The following is a 15,585-nucleotide window of genomic DNA, read 5'->3' as shown; positions in this document are numbered from 1 at the left end:
CCAAGAGGAGAAAGAGCTCTTTTAAGGAAAAGCAAAGAATTCAAATGGCAGGTCAGCCTCAAAAGATGCCAGTCTTATTCGTGCTGGCAGAAATGTGGAAGAAGGTCCCACACAAGTACCACTGTACTGCCAGGAGACGGGCAAAACTAAGAAATCCGCTCCATGAGGTGCTGGTGCGTCTCTGTCGCCACGGGAACTCAATCTGCTGCTGGGAGGAGCACCAGAGAAGGAGTTGGCATCCGTGAGCCTGTGCCCTGGCAAGTCCAGGCCCACAGCCTGTGCGGAGCGCCAGCGCTCGTGCCGGAGGTGAGACTGTCCAGGGCAGCGTGGCTGATTAAGCAGCCCCCCCCCCCCCCCCCCCCAGTTCCCGGGCGCCCGCGGCCGTGAGCCAGGAGGACCCAGCCGAGGCGCAGCCCCAGGACCGGCAGGCGGCAGTGGACAGGAAGCCGGCGGCCCAGCACAAGCCAGCCCGAGCCCCGCAGCCACCAGGGAGCGGCGGAGTGCGCGGGGAAGAGGCCGACACCAAGGAAGCTGGGAGCCACTGCTGAGGGACACGGCCCTCCTTGGTTTTCCCGCCAAGCTGAGAAAGCGGGAGAAGGGCGTGACCTCCACGCGAAACCCCGCACAGCGCCAGGCGCTGCCGGGCGGGGAGGGGGCCTGGCTGGACTTCCACGGGGCGTCGGGGAAGCTGGGCTCCCCACGTGGCGCGGGGGGCTCTTCGGGAGCCTGCCCTCCTTGCTAAGGTTCCGGGGCGGTAAGACGGAAAACTACTGGGCACGAGAACGCGCACAGCCACGGGCCCGAGCCCACCGGCGGCCGGGGAGGTGGGGGCCCCGCTCGCCGTCACCGCTCGCCGTCACCGCTCGCCGTCACCGCTCGCCGTCACCGCTCGCCGTCACCGCTCGCCGTCACCGCTCGCCGTCACCGCTCGCCGTCACCGCTCGCCGTCACCGCTCGCCGTCACCGCTCGCCGTCACCGCTCGCCGTCACCGCTCGCCGTCACCGCTCGCCGTCACCGCTCGCCGTCACCGCTCGCCGTCACCGCTCGCCGTCACCGCCAGGGGGCGGGGCTCCCGGGCCCCGCCTCGCGCCTGCGCGCTGCATCCACCAATCAGCGCCGCGCCCGCCTCAGCGTGGCTGGCTGTTTGGGGCCCGCCGAGTGGAGCGCCGCGCCTCAGGGGAGCGTCGCGCCTGAAGGAAGCCGCGGCCTCAGGTGAGGAGGGACGCGCGGCGGGGGGCGGCGGGGGGCGGCGGGGCGGCCCTCGCGTTCACCTCTTCAGGTGTGAGGAGGGAAAGCGGCTGCGCGGCGCGGGGGCGGCGGGGCGAGTCTTCCGCCCAGCCGGGGGCCTCTGAGGGGAAGGCGGGGCTCTCCGAGGGCCGGGCCGGGCCTGGGCGGCGGGGGCGAGGGGGCAGCCCGCGCGCTGGACGGCTCCCGCGAGGGCCTGAGCGGGCCTGAGCGCGGCCCCCTCCGGCCAGCCCCGGTCAGCCGGGCCGGGCTCCGGGGCGCCGCCTCGGCCTGTGGGCCCCGGCTCCCGCCGCGTCCGCCCTCCTGGGTGCAGGGGGTGCGCTCTGGCGCCCGCCGCTCGCGCCGTCGCTGCTCCCGGCCTGCTGGCGGCGGCCCTGCCCAAGCCGTGGGTCCCCGCGGCCCGAGGTGCAGCGGCCCGGCCCAGCGGCGACCCCGGGCGGGCGGGGCCGCGGGGAGCACGGCGCGGAGCTGGCCTTTAACGGAGAGAATCCGCCCTCGACGTCCTCGAGGGAAAGCTCCGATTTATTTCAAGCGTACGGGACTCTGGAGGTTTAAGAGATCTCTTTCTACAGCGAGGAAACGTCTGGGGATGGCGTCCCGTGGAAGAAAGCGTGTGAGGAAATCGGGGACGCCAGCCTGGGAGGAGGCGGCGACAGGAGCCCCTGACAGGAGGAGAGAAGATAGCACAGGCCCGAGGGGTGCAGGGAAGGATGGCCCCCAAGGTACGGTACGCCCCAGACCTTGGCAAATATGGCGCATCTGGCAGTGGCAAGTCTCCCACAGCCCCCTCGTTTTGAACCCACAACTTCTTACGCAAATACAACCGTATTCTTGGCAAAGGTTTCGTGTACTTTGCTCCTCCTTCGATTCTCGTGCCCCCTATCCGAGGGACGGAAGCTTTTGTAGCATCTCTTCTTGCCTTGTACAGGCCCCGTGATTTCTAAAATGTCTGCTTTACAATGCAGAGTTTACTAGGACAGTGACCTTGCAGTGACCTGCATGATTGCCTCTCCAAAGTGGTCCTGGACCCTGATTTAACCTCATCTGCCCGGCAGAGAAGGGATTCCGTTTATAGGGCGACTTGAAAACTTTTGGTTGGCGAAAAGCCTAAAAGACTCCACAGTGAAGATGTCCACCCCACCCAAAGTCACCAAAATAACCTACATAACTTAAAAATCTTTCATCTTGTTTATTCTCGATGCAGGAAAGACCCCAGGAGTTGATAAGCGTGGGGAAAAAACACCGCCTGCAGAAACAACTGAGGAAGCTGTGGGGTAATGTGTTTAAAGTAATTTTTGCCTGTCAGGTAAAGCACTTCAAGAAAAGGCTACTTTGATTCGTGTAACGGGTATTGTACTTAAAACACTTGGCTGGACTTATTTCTTCCAAAACAAGCTTAGTATTTCACGTGACCTTAATTAAAATATTTTCGCATAATTTCTTCACAGGGATGAAGTGAGAAGTATGTTGGAAAGATTGGGAGGTATGTTTTAGGAGATATTTGTATTTAAGGAAAATTGTTTTAAACCATGTGACTTGTAAGATAGGAAATGTCAGTCTGTGGACTACATGACTGTAATTCAGTGCCTTGTTCTCGTGTATAGGATTTTACCTAAGTATTTAATGTGATGCAGCTTCATAGATTTCCTTACTTACGTTTTTAAATTGTTGATGTGAAGAGTGAGAAGGGCAGGTAAGAACCATGCTTTTATTATATGCATGTGTGAATTTAATGGACTGTGGGATATTAGAAAAATGGATGGGAAAATGTTCTGCCCTCTTTGTCTTCACAGAGTAAGTGATATACGTTTGGGGTTTTTTTCTATCAATTTTGTATTTTCTCCATTATTTTCTAATTTTAGAAAAATTATGTTCTTTCTGTTGAGGGACGGTAGTATAAATTTGAGCCTCCAAGATAACTCTTGATTGTTATGTTTTCCATTAATAAACTATGTGGTAGATAACTAAAGACAGCTTTGCTGGCTAGTGAGAGACATATAATCACGTCCAAAAATGCATCAGTTTTAAAATGCCACGCCAAATACCAGTTGCACTAACCGTGTTACGAGACAGTACTCTTTAAAAAAAGAGTCAGTTTTTGTGTTCTCTATATGGATCAGTCAGTCATACAGGCAAATATTTTGGAAAGCTTTTCTCTATTTGGTGGTGGAAAGGGCTGGTTTTGTGAACTCTCTTGTAAATGGAGTACTTTGGATGCTGGAAGTATAGAATGTGTAAGAGCACAACTATTGGAAAATAAGTATTGATGGAAAATCCATGACATACACTTATATTCATAGCAGTGCATTATTTGGGGAATGAAAAACTTTATGAAATTCTGCAATGAGGGATACAAATGCGTTATAAAAAGCTCTGATGCAAATCCCACATGGCCATGGTAAATCCATTTAATATGCTGTGAGATTTGTTTTGTTAGTGTTTATTCAAGGATTTTTGCATCTACGTTCATAAGAGAAATTGCTCTGTAATTTTCTCTTCTTGTGGTGCCCTTATCTGACTTTGGTATCTGAGTAACACTGGCCTCATAGAATGAGTTAGTATTGCCCCCTCCTCTATTTTTCAGGAGAGTGTGAGAACAACCAGTGTTAATTCTCCTTGAAATTGTTGGAAGAATTCACAGGAGAAGCTGTCTGTTCCTCAACTTTTCTTTGTTGGGAGATTTTTTGATTACTGATTCAGTATCTGTTTTTGTTATAGGTCTGCTAAGGTCCTCTGTTTCTTCTCAGTCAGTTTAGGAATTTGTCCATTTCACCAGAATTATCTAATTTGTTGGCATCCAATTGTTCATAATGTTTTCTTATAATCCTTTTCATTTCTGTAAGATCAGTTTTAATTTCTGATATTAGTCATTTGCATTTCCTCTCTCATACTCCATCACTTGCTCACTTGCTCTCTTTTTTGCCCTTTGTCAGTCTGGCTGAAAGTTTGTCACATGAATCTTTACAAAGAACCAACGTTTGGTTTCATTGATTCTCTCAACTGTTTCTCTGTTCTCTATTTTATTTATCTTTGCTTTATTATTTCCTTTCCTCTGCTAAGATTAGATTTTCTTTGCTTTCCTTTATCTAGTTCTGAAGATGTGAAGTGGGATGATTGAGTTGAGATTTTTCTTCTATTCTAATGTGGGCGTTTACAGCTATAAATGTCCCTCTGAGCACTACTTTTGCTGCACCCATAAGTTTTGGTATGTTGTGTTTTCATTGTCATTTGTCTGATTTCTTAGAATTTTCTGATTTCTTCTGTGATCCATTGGTTGTTTACGAGTGTGGTTTTTAGTTTCCGGATATTTGTGACTTTTCTGTTGTTCCTTCTGTGAGGGATTTCTTGCTTTTTTCCTTTGCGTTCAGAGAAGTTGTATCTTATGAGTTCAGTTTATCAAGACTTGCTGCATGACATAACATGTGGCCCAGCCTGGAGATTGATCCATTTGCACTTAGAAGAATGGGTATTCTGCTGTTGCTCGGTGATGTTTTCTCTCTATATTAGGTCTGGTTGGTTTATCGTGTTGTTCCTATCCTGTTTCTTTTCGATCATCCATATAGATGTTCTCTCCAGTATTGAAAGTGGTGTATTGATGTCTCCAACTATTTTTGTAGAACTCTCCATTTTTTAATCCTTCAGTTCTGTCAGTGTTTGCATCATGTATTTGGAGGCTCTGGTGTTAGGTACACATATAATTATACTTATATTTTCTTGATTGATTGGCCCTTTACCTATGTAAAATGCCCTTTTTTGCCACTTGTAACTGGTTTTTACGTAAAGCCTATTTTTGTCTGATATTACTGTAGCCACCTCAGCTCTCTTTGGTTAATAAGCACTTGCCTGGAATGGTTTTGTTTGGTTCCCCCCCCCCCCCCTCTCATCCTTTCACTTTCCACTGATTTGTGCCTTTGGGTCAAATGTGAGTCTTTTGTAAACAGCGTGTAGTTGGATCATGCTTTTTAAACCCATTCTGCCAATCTCTGCCCTTTGATTGGAGGGTTTATTTCATTTACATTCAAAGTAATTGTTGATGAGGCAGATGCCATTTGTCATCTACTTTGAGCAATTCTTAACCTTTTTTTGACCATCATTTACTCCTTTGCTGCCTTCTTTTGTGTTTCGTTTACCTTTTGTAGTGAAACGTTTTGATTCCTTGTCATTTCCTTCTCTGTATAATCTTAGACATTTTCTCATGGTTACTTTGAGGTTTACATTTAACATCAAAAATCTGTAACAGTCTTGTTTGAACTGATATCAACCCAACTTTATCTTTTTTTTTTTTTTCCCCCCCCCCCCCCCTAATTATTCAGCTTTTCTTCACAGGAGTCCTAGACCACAGCAATGTATATATATAATATACAGCACTCCCACACATCCACCAGAAAACCTTTTCCCTTCCACAGTGATACTCTTACGCCCTATTCATATCATATTTACTTAAAGTGATGTACAGAGTCTGAGACATTAGCTTTCTAACAAGGTGACATCTGTGTTTACATTATGGTGCATACTTTAGGATACACAGTTCTTTACATTTTTAGTTATCCTATGTTTTACATTATGGTTTACATTATCAGTCTGTCATCTCCTATATGTTATGGTGTAATATTACATGTTTTATATCCATCCTTGTGTACTCTCAAGAAACTCCTCTCTTACCCCCCATTTACTTTGGTTCCACACATTTAACGTCCATTTTCCCTTCCACCTTGGTGCCCTCAGTGATAGCCAACCTCCGTTTCCTGAGGAGCCACTTCCAGAGATAGATGGAATAGTGTTCAGGGCCTAACTTGCTCAACTGCCCCAATGCCCTGGGAGCCACCCTTTCTCTCGAGGGATACAGTTCCCTCTATTGGATGGCATTAGTCCTCCCCAGGATGTGGGTCCACCCCCACTCTCACTACTTGGGTTTCTACCCCATGTCAACCCAACTTTAGCAGCATACATAATTCCTGCTTTGAAACCCTTCCTTCCCACCTTTATGTTGTTCTTGTCACAAATTACATCTTTTTATTTTGTGTGCCTGTTCATTATTATTTCATACATATGTTTGTATTTTTCGGTCATGGAAGAAAAATAGAGTGACAAGCCAAGAATGCAAGCGTACTGGCATTTTATATTGATCCATACAGTTACCTTTTCATGGATGTTTTTCTTTTCACATGGCTTCAAGTTACTGCCTAGTATACTTTTCTTTCTTCCTGAAGGGACTCCATTTCACATTCCTTGTAGGGCAGATGTAGCGGTAACAGACTTCTTCAGCTTAGTTTGTCTGGGAATGTCTTGATTTCTCTTTGTTGTCTAAAGGACAGTTTTGCCCGATAGAGTATAGAAATCTTGGCTGATTGTGTTTGGTTTTGGTTTGGTTTGGTTTTTGTTTATCTTTCACCACTTTTTGTGTGTCATCCCACTGGTTTCTGGCCTTTGTGATTCCTGAGGAAAGATCGGCACTTAAATCTTATTGAGGTTCCCTTGTACATGACAAATCACTTCCTTTTCTTATTTAGGATATCTCTCTTTGTCTTTGGCCTAGGCAGTTTGACTATAATGTGTCTCCGTGTGATTCTCTTTGAGTTTATATATGTGGAGTTTGTTGAGTTTCTTGGGCTGTGTCTATTGATGTCTTTTGTCAAATTTGAAAGTTTTTGGCCATTTTATATCTTCAGATATTCTTTCTGCCTGTCTCTTTCTCTTTCCTTTTCTGTGACTCCTGTAACTGTAATCCATGTGTTGGTTCACTTGATTGTGTTCCACAGGTCCCTTAGGCTTTGTTCACTCCCCCCCCCCCCCATTATTTTTACTTTCTGCTCCTCAGACTGGATAATTTCTATTGTCCTTTTGTCAGGTTTGTGGATTCTTTCTTCAGTCTGGTCACATCTGCTCTTGAACTCCTATAGTAAATGTTTTATTTAGTTATTTTGATCCTCAGCTCCGGAATGTCTATTTTGTTCCTTCTAAAAGTTTCTCTCTCTTTTTTGAATTTCTGCTTTTATTAATATGTCATTTTCCTGACTTTCTCTAGTTCTTTGTCCATGTTTTCCTTTAGATTGTCAAACTTACTTAGGAGAGCTGACTTAACATCTTTGATTTGTCATTCTAATGCCTGGCCTCCCTCAGAGTTAGTTTCTGTTGCTTCATTTTGTTTCCTTAAATGGGACATCTCCTCCTATTTCTTCCTATGCCTTGTGATTTTTAAAAAATTGAAATCTGGACATTTGAATATTCTGATACATTATCTCTGGACATTAGATTCTCCCCTCTGTCCAGCATTTGCTGGGTTTGTTTGCTTGTTTACTTGCTTGGTTCTTTTATTATTATTGTTTTCTTTGACTATTAAAGGCTGTAGTGTAAGTTGACTCCATGTTGAGGCTCTCCCATTCAGAGCTTAGCCCAGCTTATCTCGAGTCTATAGGTCAGCCTGAGATAAACATTTAGGGTCTTTTCGGATCTTTCTAAGCATGCATCTCATACTGGGTCCGTCTTAGCTTTCTCTACCCCTGTCTGCACAAATACTCCTGCTTTCTTAATTCCACTCTCCCTCCACTCACACACAAAATAGACGCTTCTGCTTCTCATGCTCTTGGACGTCAACATTGTATTTTAACGGATGTTTGTTATCTATATAGATGACATTACACAGTCTCTTCTTGCAAAGAGAAAAAGATTTGAGATGAATAGCAATGCTTTGCTTAATACCAATAACCAGAAAATTGAGCATGTTTGGAGAACACAACATCAGCAAAGGTAAGGTTGTTGGTTTTTTAGAGCCACCACGTTTATATCATTTCTTAGTATTCTTGGGTGCAAGGAAAAATAGTTATCTTCTTATTTTTAATTCTTTTGGCATCTTTAGTGGAAAATATGTTTGTTTTGATTTTTTTCTACGCACAAATAATTCCTCTACTCACCCCTTCTTTAGAGTGGTCAGTAGATAAAGGTAACCTCCCCCCTCTTTTGATAACAAGTGAGTTTTCTTACTATAAAAACAATTTGAAATCATCACATAAATGTAGTTTTTATATTTTAGCCGAATTGGGTTCACTTTTCTTTTGTTCAAAATCTGTGTTGTCCCAAAGCAGGGAAAAAGTTAAGTGAAATATTCCTCTTTGGAAATCTTATATGGTAAATAGATAGACTATCCCCACTGAATCTATTTAGCATATCAGAACCTGTATGCAGTTGAGCAAGAGAAAATGAAAACAGCATCTTCTCTTCATAGGTAAAATGAATGTTTCTGGAACAGTTTTACCTATAACAAAACCCCCTTAGTTTTTGAGAGCTAACATTTATGGCATGAGAGATAGCTCCTCTTTAGCCTCTTAAAAGAGTAGTCTTGAAAGCAGAATAAATTGTCGGTTTGACTTCTCTATTTTCCCTAAGAAAATTTAAGCTGGTATTATTTCTTTCTTTTTCCTTCTTTTAAAGTGTGAATTATGTCAGATCAACTTTGTTTTAACTGTGTTTACTTTTTCATATCATTATGAAATATGACCATGTTCACTATTAATGTTTTGCAGGGAGAATCTTAATTATGAATATTCTCAGCAGTTTTCGACTTTGTTTCATCAGTGGCATATAGATGTGCAGAAAGCTGGGGAACAAGAAGAAAAACTAAAGGTTGGTATCCGGCTTAGCTTTATAAGCACTCTATTGTAACCAAACCTCAAGTAAGCATAGAGAGCCTGACCTTGTAGTAGACCCATGGAAGTGAGCCAGGTTCCACTTCCCGTTGGTGTTTTTCCCATATATGTTTTTGCCCTGATGTCCATGAACCAGAGAAGTATAGGCATACACCATTCTCATAAAAGCCTGATACTGGTTCGGTTTCATGTAGTCCCAGTGACATGAATTTTCAAAGTAGCAAAAGAGGGATTCTTACTCGTTTGTTTAATGAAGTCCAGAGGGGCACATCAGCTTCAGGATTAGATGGATGGGGGGTAGAGAAAGGTTGGTCATGCAGTGTCTGCATCCTTAGGCCCACTCAGTATGGCAATCAAGACAAGTTCCTGCAGTCTTACACTTACTACCAGTTGGAAAGAGGCGGGGTAATTGCTGAGCAAAGTTCTTGAGAACAGATGGACCCTAGTGGTCAGGTGAAGAATTTGGCCTTAGCAAGGAAGGGTAGTTCACCCATAAATACAGGAGAGAAGGCAGAGTGTATGAGCACATGCGGACATGAAATAGTTAAATCATCAGGAAAGAGTAAAGCTGGGTGGAGGAGGTGCTTCTTCTAGAGGACATTGGAGAAGGTATTAAATAGATTCCTCAGGGTGGGCCAGTGAATGAACAAGGGAAAAATAGTTGCCAGGTAGCATTAAGGGTCCAGTTTAGGTTAGTGATCATAGCAATCACGAATATACAGTGAGACTAGTTGGAATGGCTGTGGCAGTCTAGCTGGAGAGTTGGATTTTCCAGGGCTGGGGTTTAGCCAGGCAAGTGTGAGAAAGTGGAAAGGGGGCAAGGTATATGTGCAAGGAGGGTCGTTATAATTTTTGACCTGGGACTTAAGTTGGGAAGGAGGAAAGTGAGGGCATGGGGGTACACAAAGGGGGAGGTGAAAAGTTCTAGGATCCGTGGGTTTTAGGCCCTGATCCTTTATCGAGCTGTAGCACTAAAGTGAGTGAGCTTGGAAAGGTAGGGCATAGTGGTTGAATAGTGAGACGTATGGAAAAATATTAATGGTTAATAGCCTAGACTCTGGCACCTTGCTGTTTGGCATCCAATTCTGGTATGCTCAGTTGCTAGCTGTGAAACCATGGGCGAATTATTGCTGTGCCTTGGTGTCCTCATGAGTAAAAGGGGATAATAAGAGTTCCTGTATCATCAGCTTATTTTGACAATTAAATGAGTTCATCTGCAATAAATGTATTGGAAATGGTTTGGACAAGTCGCTACTATGTAAGTCTTTGCTTTGTAAGTACTACATAGATGTTACAGTTACTGGTAATGACAGATTCTGGAGTATGACTGTGTAACTGAGTGGCTAAAGTAGCCAGGAAGACCAAATCATTTCTGGAGAGAGTGGTCAGAGAACTGAAGGGCCAGCATTATTGGAAGGATAATCTGTGTGGGTATTGAAATCACCAAGAATTAAGACGTTTGCAAAATTGAAAGAATATTTACTACTTAAATACCATCCAGTCAGGCTATTATATTGGTTTTTTTGCCTGTTTGCAGTGAACACAGAGTTTTCATAGGATTATACGTGGCTATTGCAATCACCAAGAATTGACATAAGTTTTTCATATTCTTAAGAAACAGCATTTCCTACTCAATGAGTGCTAGATAGTAGTATTATATTGCTTTTATATGTTTGTAGTGAACAAAAAATATTTAAACTTAGTCACCATAGTTTTTCCAACAGAAAACATTAAAAACTTTGATTTTCAAACTATTCTTTTTTAGCTTAACTTTTGCTAAATTTTAAATTTTACCCCCAATTTCTTAGCACAGCTTTGTTTTTTAATTTGTAGGATATGTTTCGACAGCAACAAAAGATTTTTCAGCAATCTAGAATTGTTCAGAGCCACAGACTGAAAGCGATTAAGAAGTTGTATGAGCAGTTCCTAAAGGTCTGTTGCATTTGTTAACATGGTAATTTCTCACAAAACGTAAATGTATACATGGAAGTAGAATTTCCTTTTTTTCTTTCTGAATTTATGGGGGAAAACCATCTTAGTTATACATTTTCAGTTCGTTACCATTTTCTTTTTTGTATTCATTGTGCCTGATTTAACATAAATGCTAACTTTATTTTTATACTTGGGATTCGTTGATGGTTTCGTGGGAGTTACTCAAAAGAGGAAATGATGAATTGCGAACTTTACCTATAAATATACGTATCATGCACAAAACCAATACTTCATTGTCAGTTTAATCATAGTTTTTTGTTCAACTTTCAGTTTTTAGGGGAGTAGTAATAAATACATAGTTGAAAATATTAAGTCTATAACTCATTTCTCAACGTCGGTTGCCTTTCTTTGTATCCCCAGTATTTGTTAAATAGGAAGTATGCAAATGTAACGAGCCAATCTCTCTTTTCTTTTCAAATGTATTATATGAGTGTTTTTTGTCATATGACTATAAATGTATGTGGAGGTCAACTTAGAATCATAAAAAATGACCCAGGCTATAATAGAACGAAAAAGCCAGCAGAGGATTAACATTCTATGGATTGAGAATTACCTACTGGCATGATTCACACATTAACCCATTGTGGTCAGTGACATTGACCTCACAGTCGTGCAGATATATACTTATTGTTTAGTAACTATTCATAGAAGTCAGTGGGATCCTGTATTTACCCCTTTTCTTATTGTTGCCGGGGCTGCTTTTAGATAATCTTGTTCAACTACATGTGAAAATTGTCACTCTCCTAAGCTAATTAGGATGGTTTAAACAAACTGGCAAAGTAGTTTTGAAATATATATTGTTTGAAGAACTTTAAAATAATATTTTTCTCTCTCCTGTCTCTCTCCCTTTCTCCCTCTCCCTCTCCCTTTCTCCCCCTCTTCCTCTCCCCCTCCCCCCTCCCCCCTCCCTCTCCCTCTCCCTCTCTCTCTGTCTCTGTCTCTCTCTCTGTCTCTCTCTCTCTCTTACACACACACACACCGGTTATTTTCCTAGTAGAGAACTTGTTGGCTTGCTCTATTGTTCTCTGAGAACCAATTATTATTTGGTATGATGTTTTGATAAAGTAGTAGAAAAGGTACCTTCTACATGTTTCACTGAATGTGACCATGTAAGGCAGGAATTTGAGTATTATCTTTTGACTCCTCCATTTTCCTTATCTGTTACACCCAGTTACCACCAGGCCAGGCAATTTGTTTTACCTCTGCAGTGGTTCTTCAGTTTATTTCTTTTGATTCCCACTGATGCTGCCCTAGTTAAGTACCTCATCATTCCTTGATTATATTATTAAAACCCTTATCTGATTTCTCTTCTCTCCAATCCATCCTTCATAGGTCTGCCCTATCACCTTCCTAAAAAATATCTCTCCCTTCTGAAAAAACCCTCAGTAGCTTCCCATTGTAAATCCTTTGGTTTTCAAGATCCCTTCTATAACATAGCCCCCTTTTAAAATTTCATTTACTACGTTCTTTCTTTACTTGCACCCTTCCAGTGTTGTGGAATTTAAGAGAAGTTCAATTAATTGAGTATAGAGAGGCCAGGACTCAGGAATGATTTTGAGAAGGAAAAAATGGTTTATTGACGGCCGGCCGGACTCGGGAGCTTTCAGTTTGAATCCCGAGCCCCGAACAAGATTTTCAAACGTCTTTTATACAGAGAGGAAAGGCCAAATGGTCCCTTTGTTTCAGTTCTCAATAGGCTTCAATTAGCATATATCTCTTCCACATCTTAGGTAAGCTTTTAGCAAGGACTCCAGACATTCTAGATAAGCCTTGGTTTTTGCATTTCCCCTAAATACTTAAAGTTTACAGCTCTTGCATTGTTAAACATTTCCTGGGACTGGAGCCTGTTTGCCATTTTCCCTAAGGGCAGGACTGCAGCCTCTTATCTTTCCACACTCACAAGTCAAACAGCTTAGTTATTTCTGAAGAGACACAAGTCAAACAGCTTAGTTATTTCTGAAGAGACAAAGAGCCTTCCACCCATAGCCCACATCACCAGTTTAAGTGCTTTCTCCAAACTAACTTACCAGTACTTCCCTGCTTTTGCTTATGCTCTTCTCCTAGCATACTTTTTTTTCTATTTTTTTTAAATGTTACATTAAAAAAATATGAGGTCCCCATATACCCCCCACCCCCCTCACCCCACTCCTCCCACATCAACAACCTCTTTCATCATCGTGGGACATTCATTGCATTTGGTGGATCATTTTGGAGCACTGCTGCGCCACATGCATAATGGTTTACATTGTAGTTTACACTCTTCCCCGTCCACCCAGTGGGCCATGGCAGGACATACAGTGTCCAGCATCTGTCCCTGCAGTGCCACTCAGGAAAACTCCAAGTCCTGAAAATGCCCCTACATCATATCTCTTCTTCCCTCTCCCTACCCTCAGCAGTTACTGTGGCCTTTTTTTTTTTAAGATTTTATTTATTTATTTAATTCCCTCCCCTCCTCCGGTTGTCTGTTCTCTGTGTCTATTTGCTGCGTCTTGTTTCTTTGTCTGCGTCTGTTGTCGTCAGCGGCACGGGAAGTGTGGGCGGCGCCATTCCTGGGCAGGCTGCACTTTCTTTCGCGCTGGGCGGCTCTCCTTATGGGGCGCACTCCTTGCGCGTGGGGCTCCCCTACGCGGGGGACACCCCTGCGTGGCTCGACACTCCTTGCGCACATCAGCACTGCGCATGGGCCAGCTCCACATGGGTCAAGGAGGCCCGGGGTTTGAACCGCGGACCTCCGATGTGGTAGACGGACGCCCTAACCATTGGGCCAAGTCCGTTCCCCCTACCGTGGCCATTTTAATCCCATTTTCTTTACCTATTTTAGTTGGTTCTTTCTCCAACTAAATCAGAATTCATTTCCATTTTCTGTCACATAGCCACAATTGCATTTACATACCTATTATAAACTTCTGTGTTATTTTTGGTTATAAGTGCCCTTGTCTCACTGGCATAAGGGAGAGATCAGGTTTCTTTTTAATTCAACCACAGCAGTTAACTCAGTGTTGTTTTTTTATAGTAGGCCCTAGGGCACCAGTGTTTTTGAATGAATAGTAAAGATTTAAAACTTACTGTTTCTCATTACTTGAAGAGTTCATATCACAGATCATTTTATTCCCTCTAATGAAATCATATTAGGTTGACTGTTAGTCGTAATAAGCAGATTGTTGCCTTGTGTTTAGAAAGGTAATTAGAGGTTTTCAAAATTATGTCAGTTACTGATTTTGAGCTTCCAGTCCCCCCCCCCCACCCCTTTGACCTTAACTGTTCATGAACCCATTGTTTTGCACATACTACGGTTGGGCTGCCTATAATCTTTGACCCAAATGTGACATTTATTTCTTTAGTGGGTATTTTAGTCTTCAAGTATTATTTAGAATATTTTAAAATCTGGAATAAGTAGTGAGCATCATTTGAATATTTTTAAAGTTTCTGCTTTGGAAATTTAATCATACATGTTTGGGATTTGAGATGAAAAGAGGCTATCAGTAACTGAACTAGGCTTTTTTTTTTGTTTTAGAGTATCAAGGACTTGGAGAAGAGTCATGAAAATCTTAGTACTGAGGCGCACAGTGAACTTAAAAAAGAATTGGCTCTGTTGCAAAAGAAAATGTTGATGGAAACCGTAAGTACATTTATTTAAAGTTGAAAACTAAGGATTAATGTAAGCATTGAAATATTTTAGTTGGCAAAATATGCATAATACATATCTAAATATTAAGCCAATGTTTAATATCTCCTTTCACGTAACAGCAAAAGCAAGAGGTGGCGCATATTCGACAGTCTCTTCAATCCCTGCTACTCTAGAGATGACATCTGTTCAGAAGTCTCTTCGATCCCTTTTATTCTGAGCTCATTGAAGAAAGAAGTTGAAACTACATTACATGTGTTGTTATAATAGCATTAGCTACTGTTAAACCGCATTACAGTGATTTGGAAATTCTTCGTTAAAATACTGCATCTTGTTAACCGTTTCCTTGTTTCTTAACTGCAAGATCTCCTTTCTATTGTCATACCCCAAATAATACCCAAACAGTTATGTAAGTACCAGCAACTCTAAAGTCATATGGTTCATGAAATTTTTCTCCCTAACACTGTCAGGTGACTTTTAGCAATAAAGACTGTGGCTTTTAGCAATAAAAATATTTAATTTTAGGTTTGGGCCTCATTGTATCTGTATGAGTCACAATAGGTAAAAAACACAGGCACAGAAGGGTACATTGTCTTCCTGGGGCGGGGGAGCAGGGAGAATACCAAATCTCTTTTATATGTACATCCTTTTAATATACTCATTATGTTAGAAAGCCGATTTTAATGAAAATAAGATTTCGAACGAAAAACTGTTTTGTTGACTTGTAAAACTTATTGCAAGCAGTTTAAGTTTTATGTTGTGGAATAAATTAGACTGCTTAAAATTGTTGACAACTGAATAAGACAAGTAATATCAGTTCTGAGACATGCATTCACGAATATGCCATTTCTACAAAGACATCAAAATTTGATTCAACAGGCCTCACTGTTGGATCCCAGTATAGGTGGGGTATCCAATAATACCTGGTGCCCATCCCCTTTGCATAGGTGGGGTAACCAGTAACAGCTGGGGCATGCCCAAAGCAAGCTCTTTTCTTTCCCCCATTTCCCAAATAACTCTTTTTACTGGCCTAAAAAAATATTTTTTCATTCGATAGGGTTGGGTCCAATATTGAGTAA

The 15,585-nt window shown here is 42.7% G+C and overlaps 1 protein-coding gene across 1 annotated transcript; it reads left to right on the top strand.

The window, feature by feature from the left end:
* The first annotated feature begins 162 nt into the window (after positions 1 to 162).
* On the top strand, positions 163 to 15,030 carry LOC101437628 (serine/arginine repetitive matrix protein 1-like). The gene is made up of 10 exons (XM_058291169.1): positions 163 to 173; positions 393 to 1,213; positions 1,819 to 1,968; positions 2,451 to 2,520; positions 2,695 to 2,729; positions 7,876 to 7,993; positions 8,767 to 8,866; positions 10,723 to 10,821; positions 14,396 to 14,500; positions 14,629 to 15,030. Exons 1-10 carry the CDS (start codon positions 163 to 165, stop codon positions 14,680 to 14,682), a joined length of 1,563 nt encoding a protein of 520 aa, XP_058147152.1. The 3' UTR covers positions 14,683 to 15,030.
* The last annotated feature ends 555 nt before the right edge of the window (positions 15,031 to 15,585 follow it).

This window comes from Dasypus novemcinctus, chromosome X, assembly GCF_030445035.2.
Source record: "Dasypus novemcinctus isolate mDasNov1 chromosome X, mDasNov1.1.hap2, whole genome shotgun sequence".
Taxonomy (NCBI): Eukaryota; Metazoa; Chordata; class Mammalia; order Cingulata; family Dasypodidae; genus Dasypus; species Dasypus novemcinctus.
The sequence above is the reverse complement of the archived record's forward strand: the minus strand, read 5'-3'. Positions and strand labels throughout refer to the sequence as shown.

What these genes read in the sequence shown, in the direction of transcription:
- LOC101437628 (XM_058291169.1), top strand. An exon ending in AGAACACAACATCAGCAAAG is followed by an intron (nt 7,994 to 8,766) that starts GTAAGGTTGTTG and finishes AATGTTTTGCAG; the next exon opens with GGAGAATCTTAATTATGAAT. An exon ending in AGAAAATGTTGATGGAAACC is followed by an intron (nt 14,501 to 14,628) that starts GTAAGTACATTT and finishes TTCACGTAACAG; the next exon opens with CAAAAGCAAGAGGTGGCGCA.